The 21,422-nt window shown below is 47.0% G+C and overlaps 1 protein-coding gene across 1 annotated transcript in view; it reads right to left on the bottom strand.

Moving 5' to 3' along the window:
* The window catches only part of LOC136384641 (ADAMTS-like protein 3), a 248,229-nt gene that overhangs the window by 26,318 nt on the left and 200,489 nt on the right, over positions 1 to 21,422 (bottom strand). The window contains exons 21-23 of the mRNA XM_066355073.1: positions 18,380 to 19,451; positions 9,598 to 9,725; positions 6,782 to 6,910 (exon numbers count right to left, since the gene is read on the bottom strand). Of these exons, the coding sequence (XP_066211170.1) occupies positions 6,782 to 6,910; positions 9,598 to 9,725; positions 18,380 to 19,451 (1,329 nt within the window). The remainder of the gene's footprint in view (positions 1 to 6,781; positions 6,911 to 9,597; positions 9,726 to 18,379; positions 19,452 to 21,422) is intronic.

Below are 21,422 nucleotides of genomic sequence, written 5' to 3'. Positions count from 1 at the left end.
TGTCTAGTTCACTCCACATTATGCATTGTTTCCACAGGAAGTCTTTCCTTTTGAGATGAGACCCGGGAGATGCTTTAGCCCCATTTACTAGAGAAAGTGGTGGTTCCAGGCTGCACATTAAGATCATCCTGGGAGCTTTAAAAGCCCCCCCCTGACTCTCAGGCTACACTGCAGACAAAGCAGCCCCTCTTGGGGTGAGGTGGGGTGGGAGGTAATCTCAGACCTCAGCTGACACAATCCATGGTAATAAAATGGCTTTAGTATATTATGTAGCAGTCATGAAAATAAATACAGGAGCTGTTGAATTATCAAATGCATAACTAGGGGAAAGAATGAATGAAAAGAAAAAAGAGTTCTCCATTGTGCCGGGGACTGAATGAGCAGCCGGGCAGACCTGAAACTGGCTGGCACCCGGCCGGCTGGATCCCACATCTCACATCACAGGGCCAGCCGGCCTCCAGGCGAGGTCGGGCTCTGGCTGTTGCCTAAACTTGAGCCTCCAACACCTTGTCCCCAAGCTCAGGCACTTCCTGGGTTCTGCCTCCGCCCTTTGACACTGTTCTCTCTGGTCAGACCTCCTGGATCCCCTTCTGCTGTCTCAGCCTGAGTCTCCTCTGTCTAGTTCCTTTGGGGTCACATCGATTTGGGGTTAAATCTTAGCTCACACACTTGTGGAGATGTGGGCAAGTGACTGCTTGCATCTGTAACCCATTTACTCAGTGTCGGGAGCCAATCAACAACTGCTGGCTGACAAGGTCACAGCAGAAGAAGACCCACAACTGCTGGCTGACAAGGTCACAGCAGAAGAAGATCAAAAACTGCTGATGGACAAAGTCATAGCAGAGAAGACCAATGGCTGCAGGTTGACGAAGTCACCCAAAGGAGAGACACAACGATACTTCCCCCTTTGACTTTTTGAATCAATCTGGCCTTATATCCCCCCCTTTTCTGGGTGTGTGCTATTATTTGTGGCACAGGGATAATAGTACCGTGCTTTCCCTGTAGATTCGTAGTGATTTCTTTGAAAATGAGACAGAGGATGTGAGTTCCACAGAAAAGCCTGTAAGCCCCTTGAACTGGGCTCATAAACATAAGAGGCTGGCTATGATATCCCTCGTAAAGGGTTAAGTTTGTAGGAGAATTCCTTCTTAATCATGTTAGAAAGAATAGATTGTGACTTGTGAATGGGTAGGAGGCAGTGGCTGTGCACAGAGCACCTTTCAGCCTTCACTTAATTCAACATTTTTCCTCCCTAGCCTTTTCATGTGGTAGAGTAAAGAAACATTCCTTTCTTCTTGCTTATTTGATCTGCAGATAGTGGTACACTCTGAGAAGAATAGAGTTAGAACTTAACTAGTGTTTAAATATAATAAATAAGTAATATTTGACTAGACAATAGTATCTTAGGTAAGGTATAGTAGAATGGCCCATTGTGTGGCCTAGGATGAGAGCGCAGTCGGCAAGAAAAGAATGTTTTACTAAGAGAATTGTCTTTTGACTAAAGGCAATTGCTAGGCTTTCTCAATGAGATGTTCTCATGAGATTTATATACTTTCCAAAATTCTTTGATAATGAGAAAAATGTAGGGGAATCCATAGAAGTAATAACAGTTAATGTCTTATGTTGCTACTAGGCTATCTTGCAAGTGCACTCTGTATATCTTTGGGTGAAAGCTATTCTTCATATTATGTCAATTTCTTTATAGGCAAACCTTTTAGAATCTTGTGAGAAAAAGAAGGACACTGCTTAAACTCAAAGCCATTTACCTGAGCAAACGGTGGTCCATTGTTAGTCCTTAATGATTTCATCTGCTAATCTCTCTCTGCCCCTTAACTCACAACAGCAGTAAAGTTAGTTAACTATTAGTACTAATACTTTAAAAGCTTTTACCGATGTTGTTATCGCTATTCAAGTTATTTTGTACTTTGAATGATTTGCTACCTGGTTTGTGATTTATAGATATAAATTAACTGTTATCCGGAAACATGTAAACATAGTGAAACAGAAGCAATAATTAACACCATGTAATTGTAACTCAGTGTGTGTGTATAAAAAGGGACCTATACTAGCATTTGGCAGAGATGCCTGGCAGTAAATGCTAACCAGAGAATAAAGAGAAAGAAAAGAATCCGGCTCTCTCACTCGATTTCGCCGACGCCGTCTCCTCCTGTGGGACCCCTGGTTTCCCCCCCGGGGTTGGACCCCGGCAACTCAGCAAAACAAAGGTGATAAAATCCTCATAGGCTGTTCAAACTGATACATACCAGGTACTCAAGTTATTGTTATTTCTGATGGATTCCGATGGTTTATCAGTAGCAGGTTCCTTAGTGAGATGCTGCCTGTTAGCACACACGCCGTGGCTTTGTAGCCCGGTTCCTTTCCACATTTAATCCAACCTCCATGTGTCAACACCCAGCCCCAGCCCGGGGACAGCTCTGTCCCAGATCTTCAATTAATGACACATTCGTAGCGAAATGCCAGAAATGCCTGCTCTCTCTTGGCTAAGTCAGAGGCACAGAATCTGAATTTAATATCCCAAGTGACTGGCCTAACAACACAATCAACGATCCCTGATGCAACTTCACTGAGTTCAACTCACAACTTTCCGCAGTTCCTTTTCTTGGTAATGTTCTGTTCTCTAATGCGCCTTTCTACAGCACCGCTCCGGCCACACCATTGCTCTGCTTCAAGCCTGGCTTGTGTCTGCACTGCCAGTCCAATGCAGCCCAGGGGTTCAGCTGACATGAACAGCCCTCCACCATCTGTACTTCCAAACCCTCCTCTGTCCACGCCCCCTCACGCCCTCTGCTCTAAGTCCCACGGATCTGCTTGCGGTTTTGCAAACAGGCCAGGGGCTCTCGTTCCCAATGGCTGCCGTGTTTTGTTTTGTTTTGTTTTGCTGCAAATGGCCTTTCTTTTTGTTCCAAGGGGCCTGACTGTAATGTCATCTACTCTGTAATCCTCCTTAATCCTTTAGTAGCCTTCGCTAGCTCGTCTCTCCTCTACATGGCTGACGCACTTTGTAAACACTTACAGTTTTGCATTTGTTATATTAGAGTTTCCTTGTTTATACAGTCACAGATTTTAGTCAACTGTACACTAGAGAATAAACCTTAGAGACTGTGTTTACAGAATGTGTGCTGAATGGATGAATGGAATTTTCAACCATCTATGATTGATCGTTTGACTAAATGTAGGGCTGGGGAGGGGGGCTGCTGGGAAGGTCTCTGTACTACAGGCCGAAGTAAGAAAAGAAACCAAGGGTCGGTGTAACCTTTCTGAGTGGGAGAAGAGGTTTTCCATGTAGTTAAAAAAGAATTTTAGCTACTTCAAGGATTCTATACAGTTTAAAAAAGAGATAAACAGCCCCAGATGGGTAGAGCATCGGCCCCAGACGGGGTTGCTGGGTGGATCCTGGTTGGGGCACATGCGGGGAGTCTGTCTCTCTATCTCCCCTCCTCTCACTTGGAAAAGAAGGAGGAAAAAAAAGGAAAGAGAAATAAACACAGTAGAGGGGAAACATTTCAAAAAACCACACATCAAGAAAATAAATGAGCTTTCATTTGCAATATGGCTAAAAGCACCAACATGTTTAGCTCATAAAACGGTAGTAAGCAGACTAGTCTCAGGTTTTCTCTTTAAGGATTCTGAGAATAATATGCAACATTTTGTGGGTAAATGTATTGTTCTGGAGAGACGGTTCTTTTGGCGGGGGGTGGTCAAAGGGATCTGTGATAAAGACGTTAAATCACTACCACTGGATTCCACACTATATAATATGAACCAATATTCATTCGACGGGGGTAAGGGGGGGTCATTGTCAGAGAGATGAAACTCCATTTAGGAATTTAACCACATAATCTTGCTGCACCACAAAAATGTTCTCTAAATAGTCTCCTGTAAGGGAAATTATTAAACCTGGTAAAGAAAGTTAATAATTCAGTTTGACATAAGGACACTTTTTCTTTTCTTTTCTTTTTTTTTAACAAGAACACGTTAGAGCAAAGACGAAGATCAGTTGCACCTCCAATGAGCTTAAGAACAAGAAAAACAAGTGACATAGGATGCACACACAACAGAAAATTACAGGGTAAATAATGTTCTTATTAAGCATTGACTCAAGGGGAACTAAAAGCAATTAATAGTTACTGGGCATTTTCCTCAGATGGAACTTCTCTTTCCCACCAGCAGGTGGCAGAGAGAGTGCAGGGAAATTTTTTTTCCTCTCATATTTAGAAGAAACTTTTTTCTTAAGAGCAAGACAAATAACTTGCAACTTAGAACGTTTAACCTTTAGAAATACAGATCTGCAGGTCCTGTTACTGAATAGAGTTATTAGAAATAAGTAATCTCAGAGTAACTAGAGACAATCACTATGACTCTCTATACCACATGGGTTAAAGAAAACATATTTGACTACAGCCAAGAACAATGAATCTTTTAAAAGGTATAACTAGAGCCCTGGCTGGATAGCTTGGTTGGTTAGAGCATTGTCCCAATGTGCAAAGGTTGCGGGTTCGATCCCCGGTAAGGGCACATACAGGGACAGATTGATGTTTTTGTCTCTCTCTTCTTCTCTCTCTGAAATCAATAAATACAAATATTTTTAAAATAAATAAAAGGTATAACTAGATGAGCTTGTTCTAATTAGAAAAAAATATCTGAAGGGCAAAAAGAAATTTTTATCCATGCCACTGATCTGACTCATCGCAACTTGCAATATGAAAATATAATTTCATAAACCAGTATTCAAATTGGTGAACGTGTAACAATTCCCTTATCTATAAAATGAAAAGTCCTGGTCTTCCACTAACAGTGGATTTCCTGATTCAGAGATGAGGGCACATGGCTCACCTGTAGTTGCATACAAGTTAGTGACAGAATTATCTGGAAAACAAAAGTTGTCTCTCCCTTCATCTGTCTTTAAAACGACGAATCTCCATAAAAAAAAACCACAATGTTAGCTATGGCTGTTTCCCATAAGAAAACACTGCAAGTTCACTCCAGGTTTATTTAAAATGGCACAGACCTCAAAACAAAGCAGGTTTATTTTGAAAAGGAAAGGATTCCCGATATGTTCCCGGAGTCTGGTCCATAGGGGATGCCTGCCAGGTAAGAAGGGACCAAAGGGAACATTTCTAAGAAGAGCTGACCAGGGAGGGGCGGCGGGAGCTCCGCACACAAGCAGCGCAGGGCCTGCGGGAGTCAGAGAGCAGCGGATGGAGCCTGCGCACACGCCGGCTGACCGCTGCGGCTCCGCTCGCAAAAACAGGTTCCACACCTCCCTGTCCCTGACTTACCATAGCAAATAATCCACACAGCCCTTCCGACGGCTCACCCCCCTCCCCCGAAAGCCTGACTTTAGAGTGGAAGTAGGAAATTTAGAAATAATGGTGAAAGTTGAGGTTTCTCTTAATAGAAATCAGATCGATTCTGCAGAATCCTCTGCAGGTGTAGGGCTGTAGGAGCTCCAGACATTTGTGGCTTGGCAGCCGCAAGGTTCCGTTCTGCCTCCCTCCTCGCTGTGGCCGGAGAACGCCGGCCGCTCCGTAATGGGGCGCGCTTTGCCAGAAAGCTCACATACTTGTGGGTGGAGTTAGTTGGGAGGCTGGAGGGATTTTTTTTTTTTTTTTAAAGTCGGTGTAGGCCAAACCCTGCGGGGACTTCCAAGCGGTGAAAAATAATACCGCGGGGGTTAGCAAATTTCCACTATTTGTGGAGCCAAAGGTACAGTTCTGGAAACATGGCAAAGCAACGGGCCATTGGGGGCGGGGCGAGGCTGAAAACTGTGTGTTCTGTCCCAGGAGTCTTTCATTATGTGAACCTTCACTGTGTAAGTGGGGGAGGTGGCAGAGGCTCCCCCAGGGCGGGGCTCTCTGGGTCACAGCCCTGGCAAGACTCATCCTCCATGGCGTCAACTGCAGCTACTCCATTAGAACTTGGGGACCAAGGAAATGCAATTGTGCGGATAGTTAAATCAATGCGTAGTAACTCAAGGGCATATGCAAGGTCGCCTTTAAAGAGTGGGTCTTCACTTTGAGGAGGTCATGGTGTCTCTGAGAAAACAGGTCAAAGCTATTCACACAGCCCACGGGCCCCCACACCAGAGACACGTGTGCAGCTGTAACACTGGCCTCAGTTGGGGGAGTGCATGGGTCCAGGTTAAGACTCTGTGGCTTAAAGAGGGAGGCAGACTGGCCTGAGATTAAGGCGAAGTCAGACTGAAAGTGTGACTTCTATCAAGGAAAGAAAGAGTGCATTAGCAGGAAGGTTTATCTGCTGTTGTAAACAAAACAGTAAGAGGCACCGAGGCACAGGAGATGTTCACCCGAGGGCAGTCCAGACGGAGCACCTAGGCCTAGGGAACTTGGTGCCCAGTGCAGGCTTAGTCCAGCGGAGAACAGTGAACCACCTCCAATGAATCAGCTCACTGCTCCGAGTCCACACTGCCCAGCAGCTGCCTGACTAGAAGATTCACTTGGAAGCGGCTGCAGCTACCGCCACCCCATTAGAACCAGGGGCCAGGGAAACAGGGCAACACCGTTCTCCGGAGAGTGTTCTGGTCTTGCCAGTATGAACATGCCAGGGTGCAAGGAAGTTCACTGCTCCCTGGCAAAGAATTTCCACACTGGGCTCATGAGCTGCCGGAGCTCAACACTCAGAGACAGACAGACCCACTGTCATCTCACTGCAAAGTCAGATTTTTAAGACGGTCAGGCTGAGGTCTAGGTGTCTCCTGGTGACCGGCCACATGCCCTCCCACTGGAGTGACCACACTGACCTCTTACAGGACACTGGATGGTCACGTTTGCTCCCAGGGCTGCCTTCACGGTGCTTCCAACCACGACGGACTGGGGGCCGGGCTCTGGTCGCGTGATGTTTCTTTCAATGAATAAGATGACGGGCGCCTCTTGATTCAAAGGGAACAGAAAACTACGTCAGGCTCCAGCTTGGGCTCTTCACTGAACCGCGCCGCATCTGGCAAACTTGGATGAGCTCTGTGAGAGCAGGAGAGAGTCCTGCTTCTCTCTGCACCCTGAGGGGAGGGATGTGCACAGCTGGGGGGCACTCGGTGGACAGACAGATGGATGGATACAATCAAAGAGATATCTACAAAGATGCATTGCAAGAACCATATATGGACTATGGGAATATGTTGCTTTTATAACCAGATCTTTGATAAATATGATAAACTGAGAAAGAAGGAATTCCGAGGCAAGGAAGGCGTGGCAGGGATAAGGTCTCCGCAGCGCAGCCTCGGGTGAGATCAAGTGGGACTCAAACACTCCAGCGCTGGCGATCTGACTCTTTTTTTAGAAAGAAAACTTGGAAAGAAAAACCTGCATAAAATCTGCATGGGGAAACTATACAAACAAGGTCACGAAGAATCGGGGACCCGTTCAAGGACTTTTATGTGGCTGGATTTTTGAGAACTAGGTACTTTTAACAGATTGATTCATTAACTCACTCAGGAAATACATATATGTGGTACCTGAGCGTGCAATGTGCAATGAGGGCAAGAGCTGGAAAACACCCATTCTGGCCCTCACACAACTCACAGACTGCTGGGGGACACCATCACCGTACAGGGTGGCGGGTGTGAGAGAGAAAGGTCTGGTTAGCCTGCGTCGCTCAGTAGCATGTGGGGGTCAGCAGGATGCTGACAGAGCACCCCCACCCACCACTAGCATGTGAGCCACTGGAGGGAGAGGCCACACTTCCTTAACCTGTCTTATCACCTATGTGTAAAGTACAGATGAATGACGATAGTTAGCCAGCCATTCGGTTACCCCGTGTTCTGGGGAAGAGAATTTAGGAACAGTTGTGGTTGGGTGACCAAATATCCGATTCTCTCCTGGAGGGCCTGGGCCAATGGAAAGCTACCCTGAGAGTTGAAAAGCTAGGAGCTCCTGGGCCAGGAGATGGCTGTAGCTGTGACAGCATGTCCTCAGGGCCCTGTGGACCCTGTACCAGCTCTTCTGAGAATCTGGACTGTTCTAGGATGGACTTAAGGGAAGACTTGTAATTTGCAAGGGGAAGTTATAGTCCTCCCAGGAATTTCTGAGCCTTGGAACTGATATATTCTGGAAAGGAGGTGATGCTCAGAGGAAAGAGCAATACAGCAGGAGCAAGGCTTGAGGGCCCCACCTCCAGAATGCAGCAGAAGAGGGACCAAGAGTCAGGCTATATTGATGGGCCCAACCTCTTCAACAGAGACGCACGACGTACGTGCTGCAAAGCTCACCACGCACTCGTCTAAGTGCTGGACTCTAGTTCCTGACCTTGCCCCTCTGCTCACCCTCATCCACTGGAGCCACAGACATCAGAAAACACAGAGCAGGGAGGGGGAGGATGGCTCTCGTTTTAGTTTTAATCCCAGAATATAAGCTTGCCACAAGGAAGCACTGTTTACAACTTTACCACCTAAAACATGTTCTTTCATCCTAAAGGCACAGTTAATAGTAAAATGGAATTGCTAGGGCCCTAGTCAGTTGGCTCACTGGTAGAGGATTAACCCCCCCATATGGATGTTCCAGGTTCAAAACTCGGTCAGGGCACACAGGAGAAGCAACCTTCTGCTCCCCTTTCTATCTCTTCCCCTCCCACAGCCGTGGCTCAATTGGTTTGAGTGCATTGGTCCTGCACGCTGAGGTTATCTTCCTGGAGCCTCTGCCTCAGGCACTAAAAATAGCTCAGTTGCAAGCATGGCCTCAGATGGAGGTTGCTGGTTGCATCCTGATCAGGATGCATGCAGGAGTCTGCCTATCTCTCCTCCTTTCACTTAAATAAAAAATAAAAAAATTTAAAAATATTACAATGGCACTGCTGGGAAGGTACACACTAATTTACAGTTGCAACTCCTTTAGAGTTTTTCTAAGGCAGGGGTCCCCAAACTACAGCCCACGGGCCACATGCGGCCCCCTGAGGCCATTTATCTGGCCCCCACTGTACTTCTGGAAGGGGCACCTCTTTCATTGGTGGTCAGTGAGAGGAGCATAGTTCCCATTGAAATACTAGTCAGTTTGTTGATTTAAATTTACTTGTTCTTTATTTTAAATATTGTATTTGTTCCCGTTTTGTTTTTGTACTTTAAAATAAGATATGTGCAATGTGCATAGGGATTTGTTCATAGTTGTTGTTTTTTATAGTCCGGCCCTCCAACGGTCTGAGGGACAGTGAACTGGCTGCCTGTGTAAAAAGTTTGGGGACCCCTGTTCTAAGGATTGGTAGCTTGCCACTGGGAGGTACACAGAAAACTTAGAAGGATAATTAGTCTCTTTCCTTGGCTGGCAGTACTTTAAAAATAAAAACACTGCCAACTGAACCCTGTCTCATTAATTCCCAATTCTTAGAAGGCGAGCTCTAGAAAAGCTGTGTGCAGCATCAGTGTAACCTGGGAACGTATTAAAAATGCAAATCCTCGGACTCCGCCCCAAACTTCCTGGGTCAGAACCTCTGGGAACTGGGTCTAGAAGAAGTCTGTTTTTAACCCCTCCCGACAGGTGGCTCTACAGCTCACTGAAGTTTGGGAACTACAGCTCTGGAGTTTGTTAAAGCCAAAACCCGGGCATTCCAGGTTTCAAACACGGGCATTACCTGCGAACAGCACAGAAGAACTTTCCATGTCGAAACCGAAATGATTCGCCACTGAGCATCCGTACAATCCTTGCTCCCTCTTCGTGGGGTTCCGAATCTGCAGTTTCCCCGTGCCAGAAAAAATTATTCTGTAGGACAGTTAGAAAGGGTATGTAGTCACGAAACAGGTTGAACTCCAGGACCACGGCAAGTCACAGAGAAAAAAGATGGCCAAATTATAGGCTGTGGACTGGCAAGGCTCCCAAGAGATGACCTTGTCAAGCATCCAGCCAACAGGCAGAAAATTCCATGGACTAAAAGGGTGAAAAAGTCCTTTCTCTCAGATGAAACTCATGGACAGGGTAGACAGAACTAGATAGGGCTTCCAGGTCAAGTCTCTTTACCTCACTTTGCATGAGCGGTGACTTTTCTGGACGGACTCAATGCTTTACCTACCACATTTTGGGGGGCTGGGTTAATAAAATTTTCTTAAAATTAAAAAAAAAAAAAAAAAAAGGTCCTGTCTAGTTAGCTCAGCGGTAGAGCGTTGGCCCAGCATGTGGATGTCCTGGGTTTGATTCCTAGTGAGGGCATACAGGAGAAGTGACCATCTCTCTTCCTCCCCGCCCCCTCCCCGTTTTCCCTCCCACATCCATGGCTCGATTGGTTCAAGCACATGGGCCCCAGGCACTAAAATTAGCTCGGCTGCAAGCATGGCCAGATGTGCAAAGCTTTGGCCCCAGGTGAGGGTTGCCAGGTGGATCCCGGTCGGGGCGCATGCGGGAGTCTGTCTATCTCTCCTTCTTTTACTTGGGAAAGAAGAAAAGATAGATAGATAGATAGATAGATAGATAGATAGATAGATAGATAGATACATACATACATACATACATACATACATAAATAAAAAGACCAACCAAATCACTCTTTGTTTGCTTGATGTTCAACCTCATTTTCTGCCCAAACTCTTGCTAACTAAAGGCAGGAGTGAGTTATTCATTTTGCAGATTCACTGGATGTGAGTGGGCTTTTAATCGCCTAGCGATGGTTCTTGTCTCACTGTCCCTGCAGGACGAAGTCTGTGCAGGCAGCCATGCAAAGGGGGCATCGTACTGGCTTCCGACCACCCTGTGCCAGACGAGGGCTACTCTGCAGCTCCTCCTGGTTTCCCGACTGATATTTGTAAACAGGCACATATCACTTTGGAAATCAGAGTTGATCAGCAGCATCCCAACAAATGAAAAAATTATTTGGGGAGTGGAAAAGGGGGCCTGTTCTGCTTTAATTTTAGTTTTTTCTTAACAATTTGAAGCTGCTTCTAGGTCATCTGAGTCAGTGGTTCATACCTTCCTGTCTCCTCTGGCCCATGCGCTTTATAGATCTTAGCAATACAGGGCTGTTCTGACCGTTAGAGACTGTACATCTCTTTGTGAACTGGGCCACGTCTTCATTTCCTGTCGCTTCCTGTTGCTTGCCCTGTGCTCCTGCCAGAATGAACTTCTAACAGTTTCCAGAACATTCCACGACCTTTCAGCACCCTGAGCTTTTAAATATGGTGTTCATTTTATTGGGAATGTCCTTCCCCCTCTCTGGAAAACTCTGACCTACCCACTGAGTCCTGGATTAAATGTAATTTCCCCTAAAGCTTTTCCCAATACTCCCAGAGTTTTATTCTTGGCTCCCTCTGGGCTCCTTCTGCTCTGGTTCATATATTTATCTGATGAAATATCTATTTCTTCCCACTAGATTGTGATCTTTTCAAGATCAAGGACCAAATTTTATTCACAGCTGTGCATTCTCTATGACTTTTATGTAGTAAGTTTTTAAAAGCCTTGGATGACAGAATGTATGAACGATCAGATCAGAAGAGAACAGCATAGTGGCACAGAGTCAGTGTACTAGGGAGACGCACCCCCCTACACACACAAACACACAGGAGAGCTGCAAAAGTGGGCATAAATCAGAACTGCTGGATTTCCCAGAACAAAAACAGGAGTGCGGCAGACCCAGCTGTTAGTAGGGTTAGGTGTACACTTCCAAGTCCCTATTAAAGAACTGTTGATTAAATACACAATTATGGCCCTGGCTGGTTGGCTTAGTGGTAGAGCATCAGCCCAGTGTGTGGATGTTCTGGGTTTGATTCCCGATCAGGACACACGGGAAGAGTGACCATCTGCTTCCCCACCCTTCCCCTTCCCCTTCTCTTTCTCTCTCTCTCTCTCCCCCCTCCTACAGCCATGGCTTAACTGGTTTGAGCACATTGGCCTAGCACTGAGGATGGCTTCTTGGAGCCTCTGCCTCAGGCACTAAAAATAGCTTGGTTGTAAGCATGGCCCCAGATGGGCAGAGCATCGGCCCAAGACAGGGGTTGCCAGGTGGATCCCAGGTGAAGTGCATGCAGGAGTCTCTCTCTCTATCTTCTCCACTCTCACTTGGAAAAGAAGAAGAAGAAGAAGAAGAAGAAGGAGGAGGAGGAGGAGGAGGAGGAGGAGGAGGAGGAGGAGGAGAAGGAGAAGAAGAAGAAGAGAAGAAGAAGAAGAAGAAGAAGAAGAAGAAGAAGAAGAAGAAGAAGAAGAAGAAGAAAAGAAGAAGAAGAAAGAAGAAGGAAGAAGAAGAAGAAGAAGAAGAAGAAGAAGAAGAAAAGAAGAAGAAGAAAGAAGAAGGAAGAAGAAGAAGAAGAAGAAGAAGAAGAAGAAGAAGAAGAAGAAGAAGAAGAAAAGAACAAAATTACAACTAGTAATTGTACTTGCAGAATAAGTACACTACAAAGTTTTCAGTTATTTCATCTCTATGTTTGTGTGATTTAGCAATTCTCAAATAATTCCTTCACTTTGTAGGTCTCAATTTGACAACACAGTGGGAAATGACTGAGGTAGACAGCTGCCCACACCGAGTCACCATGCATCCAGCCAGGGTCAGCCCTGGGCTGGAGAACCAGCAGATAGGCTTCCTTCAGGGACTTGAACTTGGCCTCTGCTGCTCAACTTTAGTTTCAACTTGAAGTAATAACAAGGCTGATCTCTCCACAGGCACCATTCCCAGTATACCCACTCATAGCCTTCCCTTCCCAGCTGAGGTTTCCTGCTCAGCTGGCATCCCAACCTGCTCCACGTCCACACACTGCCCTCTTCATTGGAGAGAGGCTCTCTCAAAAACATGACTCTGTTCCTGCATTGCTGCGACTGAAATGATTTATGAGACTCAGAAAAACATATCTAAAGGTGAGACTCTTCGTTCTGTATAGGCATTAGACATATGTTGGACAAATGAATGAGGGTGAGTTTGGAAAACATGGAAACTGTTTCAGTATCAAATAATTGATCCTTAACCCTTTGAGGAGTGAGTTTTTTTCATGCTTGCTGACCCCTGGGAGTGAGATTTTTTTTCAAAAAAAATATTAGTTCCAGTTAGTTTTATTAACTTAAAATCATGTTTGTTTGATAACCAATTTATGGAAGCAAGAAGAACCTACATTTGCCTTTTTTTAATGTTGCCTTATACATGTACGATCATCCTCTGGGTGGTCAGGAGGCACGAGGACGTGCATGAATGTTTGTACGACTCAAATTAAAGTATGCAGACACGTGTGTGAGCAGGAAGTACTATGTTAAAACTTGTGACGACCTCCAGGAGTCTCAGCCCCTGAAACTAACGTTAATTCCATTCTACCAAATCAAACTATTTAAAATAAACTCAAGAAATGTTTACTTAAACTAACCTTGCTCTACAACCCTGTAGGACTTCTAAGGCCATTGGTCAACGATCACTTCACCTTTCTCAGTCTCTGTTTCCTTATAATTTCTTTTCTTTCTTTCTATCTTTTTTTTTTAAGTAAGAGGAGGGGAGGTAGTGAGACAGACTCCCGCATGTGCCCCAATCGGGATCCACCCAGTAACCCCAATCTGGGGCCAATGCTTGAATCAGCTGAGCTATCCTCAGTGCCTGAGGCCCATGCTTGGACCATCTGGGTCATCACTGAGGTGGGCTGTGGGAGGGGAAGAGAGAGAAAAGAGGAAGAGGGAGCAGAAGATAAGCAGATGACTGTTTCTCCTATGTGCCCTGACTGGGGATCAAACCCAGGATGTCTGCATGCTGGGCCAATGCTCTATCCAATGAGCCAACCAGCCAGGGCCTATAATTTCTAAAATAGGATTGTTGGGCTAGACCGGCAGTCCCCACAAGGTGGTCCATGGGCCCCTGGGGTCTGTGAGGTCAAAACTGTTTCACAACAATAACAAGTGCCGTTTGCCCTTTGCGCTGCGCCGACAGTAAAAGCAGTGGTGGCCGAAATGCAGGCACCTTAGTAGGAACCGAGGCAGCGGCACCAACGTGTAGCAGCGGTCACGGTATTCTTGACTTCCATACACTTGCAGAAAAATAAAAATGCCAGTTTCCCATAAGGATGTCCTTAATGAAGCAGTAAAACTTTCTAATTTTATGATCCTTGAGTACATATGTTTTTAATATTCTGTATGTCAAAATGGGAAGTCCTGACACGCACTTCCTGCCGAAGCATGTTGGTATGAGGGTTTGAACTGCTGGTTGAACCAGCTGCCTTTGTCACAGATGGACAGACTATGATTATTCGGGCTGGGCTACTTGGAAAATATTTCTTTAAATGAACAAAAATGAACTGGCCAATTCAAGGAACACAACTGATGGCATTTGTTGCCAATGATAAAATGTGAACTTCCAGCCTGACCAGGTGGTGGCACAGTGAGCAGAGCTGGGATGCTGAAGACCCAGGTTCCAACCCCGCGGTTGCTGGCTTGAGGGCCGGCTCATCTGCCTTGAGTGTGGGGTCACTGGTTTGAGCCCAAGGTTGCTGCCTTGAGTAAGGGGTCACTGGCTCTGCTGGAGCCCTCCAGGCAAGGCACATATGAGAAAGCAATCAATAAACAACTAAAACGCCACAACTATGGGTTGATGCTTTTTATCTCTCTCCTTTCCTGTCTGTCTCTCACTTGCTAAATAAAATTAAAAAAATTTTTTTTTGAACTTTCAAAAGTGAAAATTAGAATTTCAGAAAATTCCTATTCACCCCTTGTGATTTGGACAAGGGGGAGCTCAAAGACTTTTCTGATGAGGTGGGCAGTGATATTAAAGACTATGTGTGCTTTTAAAATTGTTTCATGAGACATATCAATGTTTGGAAGATCTGTATAACTCAGTGAGCCAATATTTTCCCAATGACCAATTTGTGAGGTTATAAAATCTGTGTAGGTAAAAGACCCATTGAATGTGCAAGATAAACCAATAGATTTCATTGGAACAGAACCAACATTTCATTACTATGGTTTCAGATTCCACATTCTAACTAACCTTTTTTTTTTTGTATTTTTTCTGAAGCTGGAAACAGGGAGAGACAGTCAGACAGACTCCCGCATGAGCCTGACCGGGATCCACCCGGCACGCCCACCAGGGGGCGACGCTCTGCCCACCAGGGGGCGATGCTCTGCCTCTCTGGGGTGTTGCTCTGTCGTGACCAGAGGCACTCTAGTGCCTGGGGCACAGGCCAAGGAGCCATCCCCAGCGCCCGGGCCATCTTTGCTCCAATGGAGCCTCGGCTGCGGGAGGGGAAGAGAGAGACAGAGAGGAAGGAGAGGGGGAGGGGTGGAGAAGCAGGTGGGCGCTTCTCCTGTGTGCCCTGGCCGGGAATCGAACCCGGGACTTCCGCACGCCAGGCCGACGCTCTACCACTGAGCCAACCAGCCAGGGCCCTAACTAACCTTTAAGGGTAAAATACTTGTCTTGTTTTCACGTAGTATCAAAGAAGAAAAGCCACAATCATCTGAAAGGGCCATTAAATTAGTCCTTTTTTAACATCTCTGAGGCCATATTTTCTCTAGAAGAGTCCATTCAAACAACATACCCCAATAGACTGATACAGAGACACATATGAGAATCCAGATGTAGTTTATTAATCTAGACATTAACTTGCAAAGATAGAAAACGATGCCATTGTTACCAGGAAATTTTTTGAAAACATAGCTTTTCCAAAATTACGTTACTGATATGAACTTGGAATGGGCTGACTATTCTAATTTCTTTTTTTTTCTTTTGTTTTTAAGTGAAAGGAGAGAGAGACACACTCTCACATGTGCCGCAAACAGGATCTACCTGACAACCTCCGTCAGGGGTTGATGCTTGAATCAACGGAGCTATTCTCAGCACCTGGGGCCAATGCTCAAACCAATCAAGCCACTGGATGTGGGAGAGGAAGAGAGAGAAGGGGGAGGGGGAGGGGAAAGAAACAGATATTCGCTTCTCATGTGCCCTGACTAGGGATCGAACCTGGGATGTCCACATGCTGGGCCAACATGCTATCCACCAAGCCAACTGGCTAGGGCCTTATTGTTATTTCTTAGTGGAATAATAAATAAATGTTTTAAATAGTTCTTGGTTTTAATTTCTAATATAGTAAACAGCAATAGATATAACACATTAACAAAAGCTCTCTGGACTCCTTAATCATATACAGGGGACCTAAGATAAAGATTTGAGAACTGCTAAACTAGTTGACCTGGGAGGTAGATTCCACTTCTAAAATTTCATTTCGCGCCAGGGCAAAAAAATTTAAAAATTAAATTTGTTCTATCTTTTCATTCTAAGATATGGTTATTAGAAAAAATTGAATTTGACCTACTTTTCTTCTGATGGATCACATATTAGGCTCCATGCACAGAAGACATGATAAAAATAAAACCTGAGGTTTTTAAGTGCCTCATGGTCTGTAAAACAATTTAACATCTGCTGTTGTGTTTGTGTCTCTCAACAGTCCCCAGAGGCAGAGAAGGTGCAGCTTGAACTCTTAAAATGCAAATTTTAAAAAGCAAAGCACACACACACTTATGTGTACAAATAGCCAGATTTGGGGACAGCAAAGAATTCAGTAAAGAATGCTATTCCCTGTTATTTTACGTAAAGGGAATGAACTGTGATATTGTTGCACTGACAGATCACAAGAAAAGAAAACATAGTCTCACATTTTTTTTTTTTGTATTTTTTTTTTTTTTTTCTGAAGCTGGAAACGGGGAGAGACAGTCAGACAGACTCCCGCATGCGCCCGACCGGGATCCACCCAGCACGCCCACCAGGGGTGATGCTCTGCCCACCAGGGGGCGATGCTCTGCCCCTCCGGGGCATCGCTCTGCTGCGACCAGAGCCACTCTAGCGCCTGGGGCAGAGGCCAAGGAGCCATCCCCAGCGCCCGGGCCATCTTTGCTCCAATGGAGCCTTGGCTGCGGGAGGGGAAGAGAGAGACAGAGAGGAAGGAGGGGGGGGGGGTGGAGAAGCAAATGGGCGCTTCTCCTATGTGCCCTGGCCAGGAATCGAACCCGGGTCCCCCGCACGCCAGGCCGACGCTCTACCGCTGAGCCAACCGGCCAGGGCTCACATTTTGTTTGAATAGTTCAAAGAACTTTGAACCATGTTATTTTATGGTTTTGGATCTAATGACATAAAAACTGCATGATCTAGAAAAGTACTTCAGATAGCCAATCTTTCTGCCAACACTATTATTTGTGTGGCATTCAAACAGCCGTCCCTGGTTCCAACTGGCCATGAATCAGTCACGGGATTCGTTTCTCAGTGACGTCACAGACAACTATTACCCCCTGCCCTGCCAGCCTCATGGGTCTGATGTTCAGTTCAAATGATATCCCCCCTGTCCTAGACGTGGAAGAGTGCTGTCAGTTCTGATTCGCAGTTCCTATGCAATGTAAGAAGACTGCAAGGGTGCCCACTTTTAATTTAATTTTGGTTTTTTAGCAAGAGAGAGAAGGTGGGGGGACAGACAGGAAGGGAGAGAGATGAGAAGCATCAACTCATAGTTGTGTCACTTCAGCTGTTCATTGATTATTTTCTCATATGTGCCTTGATAATGCGGGGGGGGGGGGCAGCTGAGCCAGTGACCCCTTGCTCAAGCCACTAACTTTAGGCTTTAAGTCAGAGACCTTGGGTTCAAGCCAGTGACCATGAGGTCATGTCTATGAGCCCATGCTCAAGCTGGTGACCCTTCACTCAAGCTGGTGAACCCACACTCAAGTCAGTGATGTCAAGATTTTGAACCTGAGTCCTCAGCGTCCCAGGCCAACACTCTATCCGCTGCGCCAGGTAAGGGTGCTACTTTTAAAATGGCCTTAGACTGGAGAGAGGCTATACATGCTTATCCAGGGCTATATTATACCTACCTGTTGAGGATGGGAATAACGCCGATTAATTTTTTAAATTTTAGTGCATATGTAAAATACACACCTCACCATATTTTGAGTTTCTTTCCTAAAGAATCCTGCTGGAGCCCTGGCCGGTTGGCTCAGCGGTAGAGCGTCGGCCTAGCGTGCGGAGGACCCGGGTTCGATTCCCGGCCAGGGCACCCAGGAGAAGCGCCTATTTGCTTCTCCACCCCTCCGCCGCGCTTTCCTCTCTGTCTCTCTCTTCCCCTCCCGCAGCCAAGGCTCCATTGGAGCAAAGATGGCCCGGGCGCTGGGGATGGCTCTGTGGCCTCTGCCTCAGGCGCTAGAGTGGCTCTGGTCGCAACATGGCGACCCCCAGGATGGGCAGAGCGTCGCCCCTGGTGGGCGTGCCGGGTGGATCCCGGTCGGGCGCATGCGGGAGTCTGTCTGACTGTCTCTCCCCATTTCCAGCTTCAGAAAAAAAAATAAATAATAAATAAATAAATAAATAAAGAATCCTGCTGGAGACACATTCTCTGGAGAATGAATTTGAAAATATTTTCACAAACACTGGAATAACCATTAACAAGGTCTTGCAGAAGGGAACACTGAATTCTTACTCTACTTACTTTTCTGAGGGTGGTAAGGATGCTCCATCTTTGGTCCATGTGTATGTGACCTCACTGGGGGTAACCAGCTCACACAGTATATTGATGACTGCTGTCTTCTTCGTGATGTACACTGTACTTCCAATCCTCAAGTTTACCGTTTTATTAAATGAAATCGAGGAGGGTTGGCTCTGCCTCACGAGAACCGGGCCCTTTGGCTTGAATGTCAGCTTGCCCGAGATCTTCGCACTAGAGCTTTGGGGTGCACGTGCTGTGTCCCCTCTTAGCTGAGCTGCGGGAGGCACCTCTTCCTGGGTGGCCCTCCCCTGCAGGGGCATAGGCTGCACCTTTGCGAGCTCGGCCACCAGCTGATAGATCACCTGGGATGCGAGGTCATCGCTGACCTCCCCGGTCTCCATGAGCTGACTCATATTTCTGATCAGTTCATCAAACTGGGCTGTATCCATGCTATAGGCACCCTGTTTAATTGCGGCTTCAAACTGCTTGTTCTTGACCTCCCAGGAGTTGGGGTTTCCTGCCGAATTGTGGCAGTGGCCCAACAGAGCTCTGAGGAAAGGCTGGTTGTTCATTTGGCCGCCAGCCCGATAGAGCTCATTTTTGTTATTCCACATCTGCCTCATTTTATGCCACGTGGCCCCCAAACTGTCGGCTTTGCCGGGGTCCATCCCCGGGAAGTCCCTGGAGCGCTCTCCGAAGGCCGGGGGTGCAATGAGCCGGTTGTCGGTTCCAATGAGCTTGAGGACCACGGTCTCCTGGGCGGAGCCCGCGATACAGCGGTACACGCCGCTGTCGGGGGCCGCGAGGCTGTGGATTTTTAGGGAGCCCGACTTGGTGATGCCCAGCCGTTTGGAGCTCTGCAGACAATGGCCATCCTTCTCCCACTGGATCAGGGATTTCTGGAATCGTCGCACTGGGCATCTAATGATCACGGATGTGTTCGGCAGCAGATAGGCCCTGCTGCCGATGGTCAGGTTAATACGCTTCTCTTCCCTCGTCTGAATGTAGACTCTCTGCACACCCAGGATCTGAGGACCCTGCTCGGCAGGTTTTATCTTCACCTCTGATTTCACTTCTGTAGGAGAAAATAAATAAAAGAAGAAAACGCCAACAAATATTTCAATAATGAAAGTTTTTTTGACAAGTAATCTTCCAAAGCTGATACAAGCCAGCACATGTATCTCTTTTTCCCCTGAGAATTAAAATGTAGATTGGGACGACCCTGGCTGGTTGGCTCAGTGGACAGAGCGTCAGCCCAGGTATGGACGTCCTGGGTTCAACCCCCAGTCAGGGCACACAGGAGAAGTGACCATCTGCTTCTCTCCCCCTCCTTCTTCTCCTCTCGCAGCCAGTGGCTCAGTTGGTCCAAGCGTCAGCCTCAGGCTTAAAAATAGCTACACTGATTCAACACTGGCCCAGACAGTGGATGCTGGGTCGATCCCAGTTGGGGTGCATGCAGGAGTCTGTCTCATTATCTCCCCTCTTCTCACTTAAAAGAAACAAACAAAAAAAACAACAAAATCCATAAAAACGTAGACTGGGGCACATTGCACAACTAGATAGAACTTGAGCAGCAAAGAATGCAACTTTGAATGAAATGCATGAGAACATGTCAATTATTTTACAAAGCCCTCTTTTGAGGACGCATGAGGTTCAACAGGAAGCGTTTCCTTCAAGAAGGGATGTCTAGTAGGTGGGGCCTCCCCCATCTAGAAGGATGGGAGCTTTTGGGGAGCAGGTCTGGCTGGGAGCCCTGGGCACACCATCTGAGGGAGGAAGTGAGAGTGGGGACAAGCATGGTGAACTCATCAGAGGGGCCTGGAAAAGGAAGACAGGGTGGCCAAGCAGAGGGGCTTAAAGAAGCCTGAGTTTGACTCTCAGCTCTGCCACTGGACAAACCATTTCATCACTCTGAGCTTCAGTGTTCCCATCTTTGAAATGTGGATCATGTCAGAACCTCTGTGAGGGGAATGTGACTGTGAGGCTGGGTTGTTTATACCAAGCGCACAGCTCAGCTGCGGCAAGTAACAAGTTCTCACGTGGGGCTGCTGTCAGTGGACACAGCCAGCAAGCCCGGGACAGCCTGGGAGGTGGGCTGGCTCTCACTTGTTTCTGGGCGTCAGCTCTGATTCCAGGTGATAGCCAAAGAGGATACACCTCAGAGCCTGTCTCCCACGAGGAGGAATGCTCTCCCTCTGTCCATCTGCAGGAAGACCTCGGAGTGCTCAGAGGTGATTCTGCAGGGATAGGGGTGTGGTGTGGCCAGCTGGTGGTTGGAGGGTGGCAGGCAGAGTCATAGGGGAGGATCTGCTCAAGGGGCCGATGAGCCACGTCAGAAGCCCATTTGTCCCTCGGGCTGTGTGTCTGCTTGTTGGAAGGTGGGCTCTGTGGCCCCGGCTGTTTCCACAGTCACCCTGCTCCAGCAGCTGTTCACGCTGGATACGGAGCAGTTCAGTGCACATGTGTGCCTGTGGTGCTCTGGGATTCGGGCTCTGCCAGGCGGCCAGGTTCCAAAGACTGGACCAGTTTCTCTCTTGGGTCTTCTGTGAACTCCTTCAGAGCCAAGCCTAGAACGCAGATCCAGTTCACGGGTAAGAAACTAGTCTGCTTTTGGGTGACTGCCTCCTTCTGCATCTGGCTGTGTCCCCAAACTGTAACACTGGCCAAACCTGATTAAGAAAGGGCATTTTTCCCTCTGCAGAGTGTGGCCAGATACGAGGGCATCCTCCTGCCGGGGTTGCAAGCGGGGGAACCAAGCTGGCCCTCCACCCCTCCCACAGTGCTGGATGTCAGAAATGCCGTATCTTCAGGCTTTTCTAGAAAATGAAAAGCTCTTTCTTCCAGTGTCCCCTCCTGGGTCTCTGTGCCCTTTGTCCCACTCAATAAAGGCTAGCTCCAGGGGCCTGAGGCTGTTACAGTACCCACCTCTGTCCCTTGTTTGGTCCCCTCCTGCCCTAAATCTGGTCACATCCCTACCATGAATCAGAGTCGGGGTGCCACCCAGGCTTCTGCCCCGAGCCACCTCTGAATGCAGGATACTGGATAC

This window comes from Saccopteryx leptura, chromosome 13 (genome assembly GCF_036850995.1).
Source record: "Saccopteryx leptura isolate mSacLep1 chromosome 13, mSacLep1_pri_phased_curated, whole genome shotgun sequence".
NCBI lineage: Eukaryota > Metazoa > Chordata > Mammalia > Chiroptera > Emballonuridae > Saccopteryx > Saccopteryx leptura.
Note: the sequence above shows the minus strand (reverse complement) of the source record. Positions and strands in the feature narration are given on the sequence as shown.